Raw genomic sequence first — 15,019 nt, 5'->3', positions numbered from 1 at the left:
TGAGGTCTCATGAGATGCAAGAGAGGAGTAAGAGATTTTTGTTTCACTTGACACATCTTTTAAGTTTTTTGAAATTTTGTTACCTATGCTCAACTGCATTCATACCATTTCTATAAATGAGCACCATGTGTAAACAATGCAGTGTATGAAGGGTACATTTATGTGAAGTAAATTTAATAGCAATAAATATTTCTATAAAATTGCATAATATTAATACCATCTGCTTAATGTTCATTGTCAGTTCTCTCAAACAACTTTACGGAATTGAATTCACCTCCTCCATGCATTCTAAAAAAATAGTATTTGAAGTAAGAAAAGTCTAACAAGCTTGTTCTGTGCCACTTCTTCCAATGAACACAAACCAAATAAAAATTATTAGTCATTTGTTTCATGTATTGCTTGTAACTCTGGTTATGTAACCTGGAATAAACAACCTATAATTTAAGTCTGTTTTCTAGGGACAAGTAAGGACTATCATTATTATTCATCATTCATGAATTTTTATTTCACTAATGTTTCATGAAAATGCCATTACTTTCTATTACTATTACCTGAAGATTATTGTCATACATCAGTATGACAAGCATGCAAGAAATAAAAGTACTAATATTACATTATCTTAATGGAAAGTATTCAGCTTGTTGGTATATGTGTCATTATTTATAATTAAATAATTTGATGCTACAATTCTGAAATTAATAGTAACTACTCTATTGCAATAAGCTGATCCCCAAAATTGTAAAGGGCTATTCCCACTGCAACATATAGTTAGTGGTATTTTTTATAAAGGTCTGAGAAACCATTGCATTGGTCAGTCTGACTTTCCACCTCATCTATTTATTTCATTGTTCTTTAATTCGTAATTCAATATTTAATTTAACAATAATAATTAAATATTTAATTTCATTGTTCTAAGTGAGGCATGAGGAAAGCATGCCTTTCAAAGAAATTACTGAATCTTCTAGTATTTTCTTTACCTTCATATTTTAAAAGATTTCTTTTTATGGGTTATTATTATTAGCAATTAGTATAGAACAGAGCTTACCATTTGGATTCATCTGTCTTGTTTTGGCAGTGACTGCTTCCTGGGAACTACTCCATCATTAGATGGAATAAATGCAAACTCATTGGCTTGGTTCAAGGAAATATTTGTAAGACATTGTTTAAAGTTTATTAATCATAACAAGCCCTATTTTATTTTTGTTTACTTGTATCAGTCTAAGGGAAGAAAAATAGAGGTCATATATAGATATAGATATTATATTATTATTGTATTATACTATTATATATATATACAAAGGAACTGTAATTAGAAATGCAGTCATAATTATCAATTAGATTAGAACTTCAGCTATTTACTAGATTGTTATTTCAGGTCTCTGCAACATTATTTTTTAAGCTAATTGTTTCTAACATGAATGCCAGGAGAAAATAACTAAAACCTTTACAGTACATTGCCTACTGCACAGTAGGAACGCTGTAACCAATTATTAGCATATCTGCGGAATATACACCTGCACTTCATAATTCATTTTGAAAAATAAGTTGAAATTCACCAATCAAATACTGAGTTAATCCTGAAATTTCTAAGATTCAGTAGAAGAAAATATGATCTTAATTTTACTTTCTAGTTTCCTAAATGCCAAATGGTAGGTATTATGATACAACCTTTCATCAGATCTCTGGTTTAAATGAATATATTCCTCAAACATAGAGTTGAACACTTACAAAAGGGCAGTTGCAATTGCTTAATATTCGTACCATGAACTTCTCTTTTGGCTTGCTACACTACCTTATCTGCCCTATAAGATGAATGGTAGAATGATCTGTTTGTAATCTAGCAATGTCTTAGCATACTGGTTTTAATCAATTCTGGTAGATAGACTACAATTTTACCCATAATTATGTCTTAATGCAGACTAAATATTACTTGCATTCCTGTGTTGTAAGACGGTAATTGATGTTTATGCTCTCATATCTATACTCCCTAATTGTCATTCTTCCTGTAGATTTTCTTCTATCTGTACAAAAATTTGCCAAGAGGGAAAATAAGATCTGAATGAGCCTCAGACCGAATAATAAAAAGCAAAATACATTATGTGGTTTTAGAAAATTACACTTAAAACCACCTCTGAAATTTAAAAAGAAAAGCGAATAGAGATTTAAGGCAAATTACTTCCATTAATGTCACTGGGAATTCTGTGGCTAAGATTCATATATAGTAGCTTCCTTTTTTTTTTTTTTTAAGTAGCACTATATTTTCAGGTAATATACTACTGTTCAGTAATTGTGGGGGCACCTGGAGCTTTAGGAACTCATGTAAAAGGGAAGGTAATAGAATACCCATTAAATACTGTATCCTAGAATTTCCAGGGATAATTCAGTATGCTGAAGTACTGCTTCTTGGAGATCTCTTTCCCCCTTCTTTGCCTATTCAAATCTAGAGTCTTCTCAGATAATTGCAAAATAAATATATATATACTAAATATGATTCTGAGCTATATCAGATAAGTACATTCATCTGGAGCACCTCACCATCTGTCCTGTGTTATTGCATTCCTTTCTTGGTAGGCTTGAAGAAACTACATCTTATTCTATCTATACATGGGAAAGTAATACTATACTGAGTGTCTGAACATATAAAGTTTAATGCAAAATATGCACAAATATCAGTAATTACTTCTGTTAAGTCATTATTTATGTAGCTCTTCCAGCTTTGCTAAGGAGAGCTGTAGCCTGGATTTAGTGACATAAATTGGCTTGTAAAATCTTCAGAATATAAGTGGTTTTGTTTTATAGTAGCACATGTTTTAATGCAAAAGTATACACTGCTGCTGCTGCTTAAACCATGCATTAAGCATCTTAGTGCTTAAAGTGTTATAAAAACAGCAATGCTGCACAGCAGTTTAAAATTGGTAGGATGTTCTTCTGTCATGTGCTCTGGAACTGCTTATAAATTTTGAATGTATTTGGACTGTCATTAAAGAAAAAAGTATGAAGATATCATATTAAAGAAGCTATAGTTGCACTATATTTCTATAAGAGAAGATGCCTTCTGTGCATGTTCTATTGGAACTTTTTTTCCTGTTCAGCTCAGGACTGTGACTAGTTCTAGGGCAATAAATGATAACGAGATGTATGGATAGAAGAGTAACAGCCAATGGAAGAATTAATCCTTAAATCCAGCAGGTAGATTTTATTAGATTTTTTTGTTGTTGTTGTGGAAAAAATGACAAGATTTGGAAAACAGGCCTTTCTCTGCTTCAGCAAAGTGAAGGAATATATATATATCTGACTTTTCATTACTGTTTCATTGGGCCTGTAGAATCATTAGGATTCCTCTTGGACAAGGTCTTACATTGGAAACAAAACAAACAAGCAAAATATTATAGTGCTGCTAAGCCCCAACAACTTAGTGAAATAAGAATCCTTGAAATTAAAGATAAAACCCTGAACTACTACTCAGCTGCCTTTCAACTGCAATAGTAATCAGAGCTATAGTGTCCTATAGGGTGCTTATTTCTCTTGGGAGCTACCTGCAGCTTGCTGCATGCTGGTCTTTTTACACTAGCATTGTTTTGGAAATGTGTCTATATGGATTGTGAGCAACCCTACCCAAAGGAATTGTTGCTTTGAAAATGTACTAATCTGACTGACTCTGCCTGTTTTAAGATAGGAATGTTATTTGCTGGAATGCAGTACACGGTGTATACATTTGGTATAAACAGCGTTGCTGTGTCATTATCAGGAAGCTGCTTCAATTCAGTTGGTACTGAAGAAACATTGGGATTTAGACAATAGCCCAGAACTGTTTCACCTTCAGGGCAAAGGCTTTGTCTGCTCTGCCCTATATGATCCAAGGCTGTCTTTAAGAATAATATATGCTCTTGCAACCATCTAAGTTATTTGCTTTTACATAGGCAGGCCTGAATGGAAAAACCTGTGGATCTTTGTGTAGAACTTCTTCCGTCCACTTTTCATCCATAGAAATCACACACTTTGTTGGAGCCTGGTCTAGAGATAGTTTTCCTTCAGAGTATGTAGATATAAACAAGATGATGAACTTCTTATCTTTATTTGTTCTCTGCTTCCCCTTTGCTTTTAAGGGATTGTAATCTGCATGCAGAAAGGAACAACTACTTCAAACTCACCTTCCTGGGTCTGCCATGATTGTTCTTCAGGTTCCTCAGGGATCTAAATCACAAAACCAAGAGCCAAATCTGTGTATTTCATAGTTTACCCTTCCTGTCTCTCTGGTTGGGCTTTTCTTGGTCTGGTTTTGTTTTTTAAGGCAATCATTTCACTCTTGTATTGAGGCTCCCCAAATACTGTTGAGTTGCTTTCATATAGATTCATAAATTCAAGGCATCATCATGTTTTCTCCACAGGCCTGTAAGGCTTACTATTAACACTGTAATGTTTAGTAATATTCCTGAGAACACCATTAATTCTGAAAACTTCAACAGCTTCATATATCACCTTATTTTTGCCTAGCAACCTTGCTTCACATCTTGTTTCCTTCACACAATCTTATATTCATGTGATGCCTTAATCAATACCAGAACAACCTGTGGCATATTATTTTCTCAGAATTTGCTGCTATAAATGCTGGCAATCTCTAAGAAGACTGGCTGTGTATGCAGATACCAGTTCAAGAATGCTGCTGCAAACATTAAACTAAAAAGCTTTCTGCAGTAAATAGTGCTCTGACAAGAGCAAGAGGAAAATGGTTCACTTTTTGCACATTCTTTCTTCCTTACCATAGTAAGCAAGGCCTTGCTTACTGCTGCTTAGAGAACAGCTTTACAAATGTAAATGTCATTGCTTCTGCTTTGCATTCATTTTTAGTTTAAATTGCAATTGTACTGCAGTTGCTAAGAGTCTGCTCAAGTCTGATTCTGTAAAACTTCTTTGAAACACAAATGTTCAGCCTAACGTCATTGATCAAATTGGGTCTGAGAATAGTTTACCAGATTGCTTTGTGCAGTATGTGTGCTTGTACTCCCTGGCTGTGACCATGCTGCTATTTCACCCATGAATAAAAAGTTTCTGTACATTTGTAATTCAGATTTCTTGTAATTAAACTTGTTGTATTAATTTAAATGAACAGAATGTTAATTCAGCTACTATAGCTTGTACATGTTTTAACAATAACAACTATTCTGCTACCTCTCTTAATTAAATATTTTCTTTAATAAAAATGATTCCATTACTACTATGTTTATTAATAAAAAAATTAATAATTTTAATATTATTAATATATTAATATTGTTATCTATATAGTACCTCTGCTGCAGAATTAGCCATAAAGGTAATGAACACAAAACTGATTTTCCGCATTTTAGCTATACTGTATTATATGTCATTTATTAATGGTAGCTTTTCATTATAAAATGTTAGAAATGCAAGTAACTTTGCACTCCCTATTTCATCAGCTTCTGTAATTAATGGTGTATGTTTATTGAATTATTTAAATGTTTGTCACAAGTCAAGGACAATCTACCATATGCTTTACACTAATTAGTACTTTGTTTATTTTAGGAATTTGATTAATTCAGCAGCTACTTTTTAAATAGAGCCAGCATGGCAAAGAAGGCTTTGTCTGAGTTTTCCAAAGACAAAATACTGCTCCTCTTCTTTATCAGTAGCCCACTCTGGCAGACACATACCCAGATCCTCAGCAGATGACTCAGGCAGACCATAAGTGAGGTTCTGCATGAAATACAGTTATGTAGTTTATCTTTTAAAAAACACAGACAGAATTAAGTGGCAGTCAGAATGCTTCTATGTGCAACATCCAAGGTTTATAAACAGTAATTTTCTTTCAAAAAGGGAAAAAACAAACAAAATTCATATGATATATATTTAAATGAGCCTAAGGAATAAGCTTTACTGTTTTTTAAGTGGTTGGTGTATTTTTTGAGTCCTAGAATGTCACCAACCTTTACAGATCAGCTATGTTCTTTCTTACAGCTTTGTACCTTCTCGGTAATTTAATAGTCCCTTTAACCATCCTTCTCTTCTACGCCCCTTATTGCTAATATGAGGCCCTTCTAAATAAGACTTGGTACTATGCCAACCTTATTTAGCAAACATGGCATTTCAAAATAATGACGATATCAAAATGTTTTAAGAGATGTTGATAGTGTGTGTGTATTAAGACAAAGCAGAAAATAGCACTAGAAAAAGAACTTTTATACTTTTTTATGCTTTTATTGAAAAAGCATTTATGTATATTTAAATAAATTTTTTTGCAGAGCTTCATTTGATTAATGTTGGAAATACTTTATAAATTATTATTTGCAACAGTAATAATTTTTATGGTCAACCATCTGTGATCTTTGTCAATTCACAAATATAACAGAAAATCTGATATTGTGCCCATGAAAATTTACTTTAAATTCAGCTTTTTAGGCACACAGGAAAGGTTTCTTTACAGTTCTAATATGTTCTGGTGCATTGATACATTTCATCAGTCTGATACACTTTAATGCTACACAAGGCCATAAAATGCCATGCAACCTGTCTGATTAATTCGTTTGGAGAGTGTTAAATTGAAAAGTATTTTGCTATATTGAGGCTGATAAAAATATCCTAGAATGCAGAATGGTTGGTTCTGTTTGCAGATGGCTCATATTGATAGGTACCAATATAGTATTGTGGTTCATGTAATCATTTGGGATATATATATGCAGAATGATTACATGAATGAATATATAGATGTATATATGTGTTTGTGTGTGTACATCTATAAAATTTCTTATAAAAAATTTATATATAACTTTTGATTGTAAACATGTTAAAATATTTTGTTTATATATCATAGTGCAACACAGGAGAAAATTAACAAAAATATCTGTAATAGTGGGTTTATAAAGTCTTCCACACAAGGGTTTATACAGAAGTATGTTTTACTTAATACCATGATGCTTGTGCATTTACATACTTTGAAATAGTATATAGGCAGAATTTTGTTATTTTCAGTCAAACATTACAAGCCTAGCACACAGTGAAAATGCAGATGGAAATAAATGTCATTATGCACAATTAATTTACTGAAAGTTAAAAAAGTTAGTTTGCCTCTCTCCCATTCCAGCATCCAAAAATTTTGTTTGTTTGTGTGTTTCCCATCAGGATGAGCAGTTCCTATTTCCCTAGGCAACTGACATTAATTTCCCTAAGTTATAGGTGCTTATAGTGTTGTCTCACTAGCATAATTCATTGCTTCTTAGCGATTTTCTACAGAAAGTATTTCACATAATTTATCTTTCAATATTGAGGAATCCGTATTTAATTCACCCTCAATATAAACTTGTGTTTTTAACTCTATGTTTTCTGTTGAAAAGTCTAATCTAGCAAGATTTCTCTAGGCAAAAAGCTATTTTCTGAGTTCAGAGATGCTATGCCAGTCTAATCACTGGTTAATTTTGAAATAACTGGAGGCAAAGAGACTTTTCTTTCTATGTGGATGCTCTTTGCTGATACCAAGCATCTTGGCCCAAGGAATATCACACCAAGGTTGGTCTATGATCTGCTAAAAAAGTCTTTTCTTTCTAGTTTGAAAAGCAACTTAAAATTAAAATGGGAGCATTTTTTATTTTTTTTTTTAATTTCATCTAAATGATTTTGTTTTTACTCTAAACTTTGTTGCACTCTCTTCTTCCTAAAAAAGTAATTCTCATCCTAATTAGTTTTTCTCTTCTCCTTTGATATCAATATTTGACTTTTAATATTGCTTTCCTGCAATGCTACTCTGATCTAGCAATCAATTCTTGGATTAAGTCTTTAGAATCTATTGCAGCTTTGTTGGCAAAAGTTCCATTCTTCTGATCTCAAACTAAAGAAAGGAGAAAAGACTGGTGAGTTTTGTGGAACTGAGCAGTGTCTGTGGAGCCCGTAACATTTCACTGTCTGAATGCTAACACAGCTTGGCTACATCATGACTCTCAGTCTTGGTGGTTGGTTGATATTTTAATAAGCACAGACTTCATATCATGAACATGATTCCCCTGAGTTTACACTGGCCTATTAAAAAAAAAACAACTCTGTGACTTCTAAAGATATAAAAAATAAAAATTCAAAGCAGTTTTCCTTTAGAAGACTAGAAGAAAGTACTAGGCAGATCATCTAAATGAAATGCTGACTGTAGTGTAAAATGAAATGTGAAAGAAATTAAGTAATACTAAAACTATTGCTTTAAATTTAGTATAGCGTGACAATCAGAATGGCATGAAAATTGATCCTGGTAAATTCAGCACATCATATCCAGTATTTTAGGAAATACCATTCATTGTGTTTAGGAAATACTAAAAATGTATCGAGTACATCACCTTTACCGATAGTGATATTTTTCTTTTTTTTTTTCTTTTTTTTTTTAATATCTTACTAGTCTTTCTAATGTAGTCATGGAGAAGTTTGAAAATGTATTTTCCAGACATACTTATTTGTTTGAAAAAAAACCCAAGAAAAGAGTCATTGACTTAGATTTTTAAAATTAGGTTGCAGGGAACAGCAAAAATATTGTTTCACTAGCCATATTATTTGTTATTTCACATTTCTTATTTATTATGTTTATTATTATTTATTGTGTTTGTTATTATTTATTATGTTTTAGTCGTTTTATGATAAAATAGCCTTGTGCTTAAGTTGATGGCAACTAAACATTTCTATGTCCCTGTGATTTCTATGTGCAGTTTGGATGCTTTTAAGATTAAATGAACCTGTTATGAGCACAATAATAACATCCTTGGTGTATATAGGTAAAATAAAATAGTGCAATTAGTACTAAAGGGTAATCAGTACACTCTCTTTATTATCAAAAGCTAAAATGCTTAAAAATGCCTATTAAAAATTGCAGCAAAAGAAAAAAGGTTATTTGATTTATTTTTCTTGTTTAAATTATAAAATAAAAGCTATCTTGTCAGGGAACAAAATTTAGAAGTGTTTTGCATTTAACCTATTCCTCATGCTGTTTTCACTGGCATAAACTTGTATAACAGCAAATATTTGAAGAATTGCAATACCCCAAAATAAAGAGTATCTTTTTGAGCAAATATTGTTTAAAACCAAAGTTTGAAATTTTGAGGACAGATTACTGCTTTGAGTAAATTTTCATGCTTCAAAATCACATCAAGGGACAAGTCCCAGTTTTGCAGGGACTTGTGCAGTTATGAGCATCTCTCAAAACAGAGGTCAAGTGACAGAGCCTGCCCCATGGGGCAATGTGTTCCAGCACTTAACCCCAGTCATTGTGGAAGGAAAAAAAAAAAGAAAAAGGTGAAAAATGCTAGGGGAGTTTAAGAATGGATTATATAGGAGTCTAGGCATCGGGCAAAGTGTATTTGATTTTACTTTGGAGCAGGATAGAGGAGGAACTATACTGTCTCATTTGGATCATGTATGTTTATGATTTTTGTGATAACTAATTCTGCAATTAATACATTTTTCTGCTTTTAATTGCAGCAGGAAAAGAATCATGAAAGCTCAAGAAATAAAGGTAAGTGCCAATTATTTTCAAAATGTAGACATTCTTATAATTATCACAAGTGTAACATTCAATTTTAGTAAAAAACTTCCAGATATATTGTTTTCTAAGTATTTTAGTATTTGAAATGCAAAAATATATCTAGGAAAGGGGTTGAAATTTAGAAAGTAAATGTATTAGCTGCTATTTTTGGAACTCTGTGATGAACAGCACTGATTGCTGCACTCTGGATGGGATGGGCTGCACAGCTTCTCAGTAAGTTTGTGTCCTTGACTATGGCTGGTTATTATACTTCCATAAAACATCAGTACCATCAATTTAGCTTCTCCCTTTCCATTCAGTAAATCTGAAAGTGGGTGTGATTCCAATCTGTGCACCAAATAATCATGTCCTTAATAGGTTGCCTTGCAAAAGGACTGTTGTGGTGGTTTTTGCATACAATTTATATTTTCACTGCACCTTACTCTGTGCCAGTGGCTAAACACTATGTGAAATAGAATATTGAGGTTAAAGAAACAACCTTTTATCAAGAATATTAGGACTTCCAAAACTCAAATGTGGATTTAATAACTTTTTTTTTTCCTAACATAAAGTCTGTTAAGAGACAGAACATCCAAACCTCTTCATTCAAAATTGCTAAGCAAGCCATGAAAAGCAAAATCAGCAATGGTGGCAGATTGTTCTCTTGATGTTTTAATTTTTATACAGATGGGATATGAGATACTTCAAATGGGAAACAAAGGGAGGATAGGAGAAAGAGCACCAGTTAAAAGTTGCAAAGAGAGGAGGGAATTAAGTAACAAACCAACCTGTATCTTTTTTATTGCCTTTGCAAGCAACGTGAAATCATATCACCTGAGTTATCTGCTCTTAATTCAGTTATTTATGTATCACGGTACTCATTCATCTCAATTTTCTTGCTTTCTCTCACATGAAGGCTAAACAGAAGCATCTAAAGGCAAACTAAAGCTGATGGTTGATTGGAGTTGTGTCAGGACAATTACACTGTTTGTGATGATATGATAATTTACATCATCTGAATGATCTGTGGTCCTTCATTTGAAGAGTGTGCATGGGAAAAATAATTGAACCAAAAAATTGCCTTTATTTTCAACCAATTTGTGATTTCTAATTTTCTTTTCAGAGGTAATACCATATAAAGGTGGATCTTTAGATGTAGTGAGTGTGTCCATGATGTATCGTTCAAAATGCTTTCCTGTTTTATGATTTAACACAAATTATAAAAAAGACTGTGGGAGCTTGGATTAGATTACAGGAATAAATTATTTGTGAATAGTGAAGAATTCTGAAATGGGCCATTCTTTGTGGATTTTTATAAGTTAAGTCAGTTATATATGATGTTTGACAGTCCTTGCACACCCCACCCCATGCTGTTGCCAGGGGTTCATTAAGGTATGAATATGAGCAACAAGTAAAAGTAGGAACTAATGAACTGGGTGGGAGTGCCCATCCTTTTCATTAGCTGTTAGTTTAGTTAACTAACCACAGAAACAATTTTCAAAGGATTATAAAATATCTCCCACAGCTACAACCAAAGGAACCCATTAAAGTCTTGATTGAAGGAAGATATAATTTTCTCCAAATAGGCAGTGATATTGGTGCTCAGCTGCACAAAATTTGTTGTGATTGTATCTGTAACATCACTTGATGAAATGTTTAACCTACTAAACTTCCTGCAATATGTGTTAGTCTCTGCCTAAAATGACAATTCAACTTGGAAGATGTCAGTAGTCTGGAAGACTAATCATGCACAGAGTAGTCTTTGAAACATATATGTATCTACAGATATACTTCATTGCATAATGCTATTTTGAGGTGGGTTTGTTATTGGGTTTTATTTGTAGTGTTCTCTTTTCATATTCTTTAAATTTATTTGTTTTCATGTATTCTTTATCCATGTAATTGCAAAGTTTCAGGAAGATATTTTCATTTCATTTACAGCATATAAAATCTTAAAACTCTTCCCTACTTTAAATATTGGTTGGTTCAGATGAAACAAGACTAAATTAATGTTTCAGCCTAAGCATTTTTATCTTGTCAGTGAGAAACTGCAGTTCACATGCAATGTCTAAATGTTTTGGGCTCTCCATATGTTCTCCTTGAACTTCTCAAGTTCTTGGGATGGGTTTCTAACAATATTCTTTACGCTCTTCATATTTCAGCCACTACATATGGTAAAAGGATGAAATATTTTCTGTGGTTTCTTAACAATTCTGATACTTTCAGAAGCAATGTTGTCCTCTAATTCAGAGGACAATTGCAGCTCATCCTTACCAAATGAACAGCTGGTGTGTCTGTCGTGTCTAATAACTTCCTTTGAAGTCAGTAGTTCAGTATCTAATTTTTATTAATAACTGCATTAGATTGTATTTTTTAAGAGGGGAGGATATTGTAGCAGAATTCAAGTCAAAGGCTTTTTGACTTCAGCAGGATCAATATCTTAGTATAAAGGAGCATTCTGTATCTTTTATTACGTTATAAACACCCAGTAATTTTTCATTTTACCTAATTCATAAAAAATTGCTATAAAATACATCTAAATCCTATTTTTATTTTAGAAAGGACATTCTTATTGTTCTGTAGTAGGTTTCTTTTTTTTCCTATTGACACATTTCTGACCTGTCTGTTTTCCCGTTATTTCTATTTTCAGCCTCTAAGTCAGTCACACGAGAATAGGAGCCAATACTCAAACACACCCCATTCTGACACTAATCCCATCTCTTTCTGATCTGTGAAATTCTTTTTCTTGTTTTACTTAACAGGGAACAGATCTTTTTGTACACTCTTTGAGAAAAGCAACACTGCTTTTACGTAAAACACTATGTTAACATTTTACAGTTTTAATGTATGTTGGCAAAATTCCTCATGCGTCCGAGAATTTTTTGTATGTGAAAATTATTATCTCCAGGGCAAAATACAAATGAAATTAGTTTTATAACAGTTCTATAATATGAAAAAAATAACAAGGCAATTACCAACTAAATCTTGCTAACTCTTAATTGCTGGTTTGGAGTCCCATTTGACCTTTGCTACCTTTCTTTTCCAGTGTTAACTCCTTCAGAAAAAAAGAGTGTTTTATTCCAAACCTATAGTGGAAGATAAAATAGATTTTCTTGTGATGATTTGGAAACATCAGAAGTTGTGTTACATTTAAGCAATGTGAAGAATTTTCTCCCCAGCCTTTGCTTGACTTTGAAAACATTCATGTGCTTTTAATAAGTAACTTTAAAGTAGAAATAGTTTCTGACACTATTATTTTGAAAAACAATATTATACTAAAACTTCTGAAGTACCAGAAGGTTGACTCAGATCAACTGTTTGCCAGTAGTAAGCCTAAAAGGCTTCTCAATTCCTTTTGACAGAAAAAACACTGGCACACAGGAAATGCTGAGCCACAAAAATATTTTAGTTATCTGGTAGCATTTCAGATCAGCTCCTAAGCTTTACCATAATTTGAATTAGAGTAGAATTCTTTTCTTTTTTGAGAATTTAAAAATTGATTTCAGTATAGAGAAACAAGGTGTAAGAGCTTTCTAAAAAAACCCAGCAAAATCAGTGAAAAAAAAATAAATCTGAATTTAGGCTGTGAGTAAGGTGGTTGTTGTGCTGATGTTGAATGATGATATGATAGTGTAACTTTGCCTATTAGTTTTAGCAACTTAACACCTTTTGAAAGATTGAAAAAGTGCTCCAGCTGAGTTTTGGAAAATACACACCTTTCATAGCATTTTCAAAATGTGCATGCAAATAATTTTAATTATATTAACTTGAAGAGTTTTTTACTTTAGTTAAGAGCACTTTGGTGCTTGTGCCAAATGTATAGGATGCTTTTAAAAATGTTTGCTAACTACTATTAATCTGAGCTTTGAACATCACTAACACTCAAAATTAAACCATTTAGAGAATTTTGACTGACATAATTTTAATTATAGCTTGAGTTTCTAATTGTACTCAATACCTCTCATTTTATGCTTACCTTAATAAACTGGATGTAAAACCATTGTTGACTCACAGATTAGTTTCAGAAACATAATTCTCTATGATTATGAACATATTGCCATACTCTTCTGATATCATTAACAAACATCTGTTCCTTTTATAATCTTCAGCGACCAGAATTAGAGGGGAAATCATATAGGCATCACCTGCATATCTTTCTTGCTTTTTGCTCTTTAAACAGCTAGCATGCCTTCACAACATTTCTGGTATTTTCTGAAATCCCAGATTGGTGTAATCTTTTTCTATGAGCTGATGAATATAAGACAAGAAGTAGTGAAAAAAAGCTTAAAAAATTTCAAACTTGAAAGAATTTAAGGGACAGAATCAGTAAGGCCTTATCTGAATAATAACTTGTAAAAGCGAAATTGTGTCTGGACATACTCTCAAATGCCAGAAGGTGAACAAACTGTTAGATCTATTCTGCAGTATGTCTGGCTGTTATTACTTTTGATAATGGAGAAAGCTCTGCATGTTCTGATGCAGAATACATGATATCAGCATTCTTGGTCATGTTAAAGCCATTACCTGTGCCATGAAATACTGTTCATTATATTCTGTAATGTATCCAGTGACTTATTTTGTTTGCTCAAGCAAATGATTATTAGCTCATTTTTCAACAGACCTGTATTAATTGTGTATGGTTTGAATCTGAACTACAATCCTCTTGGACTGAACTGACTAATGTTTTAGCTTTTTATGCTGCAGTAGCTTCTCTACTAGATCAGTACATTTCAGAAAGAAATGTAGTATTTTAAAGAATATGTGTAGCAGCGAAAGTTGGTAAATGTTTGTCCCATCTGACCCAGAGTGCTTGTTCTGAAGTTCTTTTCTTTGTCATTATGTTCCAGTGTACCTGAGTGAATAAACTTTTAAAAATTGGTATGAGGATTTTTGAATTATGTTTCCCAAACACTGTCCCCTTTATTCTGCTCTGTTCTCCTCCAAGGCTTAGTCAACTGAAACTCAAATCTCTTCTGTTACTTAAGAATTGTCATAAGAAACAGAGTTCTGTTTCACACCTGAATAATTCTCTTTTCCCTTTCCTACAAAAGACCTATAGACGTACTGTTATTAACTGAATATTTTGGAGTGTTATTATTATATTAGAATGGCTTTATCATGATTAATATTTATAGAAATTATTATGCTAAGGTCTGAATCAATTCAGAGTCAGAGTATGAAATGCATTTAAAAGAAACAAATTTCTTCATGTGTGAAAATAATTTTAGTATGACACTTAATCTTAGAATTTATTTTTTGGCAGCATTGAAGCTCGTTTTGAGAAAGTAGTGCGTGAATCAGTGTCACATATCAATTGTAGGTAATATTTTTGATAACAGTGTGATTACCCAACATAGAAAGTGTACATTAAGAGCAAGGTCTCTCCTGTATATACAGATTTATGAAAATATTTTCTTATTTCTTTTAAACAAAGCATTATATGGCAATGCTAAAATCCAGTTTTGATACCTATCTGTCATTACAGCACAGTATTTGTATAGTAACCTAGTCAGA

At 32.5% G+C, this 15,019-nt stretch overlaps 1 protein-coding gene across 2 annotated transcripts in view; it reads left to right on the top strand.

Moving 5' to 3' along the window:
• Positions 1-15,019, top strand: part of FSTL5 (follistatin like 5) — a 275,638-nt gene that overhangs the window by 32,536 nt on the left and 228,083 nt on the right. For both annotated transcript variants that reach the window (XM_015623545.2, XM_015623546.2), the window contains exon 3: positions 9,463-9,496. In XM_015623545.2, coding sequence (XP_015479031.1) covers positions 9,463-9,496 — 34 coding nt within the window. The remainder of the gene's footprint in view (positions 1-9,462; positions 9,497-15,019) is intronic.

Source organism: Parus major, chromosome 4, assembly GCF_001522545.3.
Source record: "Parus major isolate Abel chromosome 4, Parus_major1.1, whole genome shotgun sequence".
Classification (NCBI taxonomy): Eukaryota; Metazoa; Chordata; class Aves; order Passeriformes; family Paridae; genus Parus; species Parus major.
This window is presented reverse-complemented; position numbering and strand designations above follow the sequence as displayed.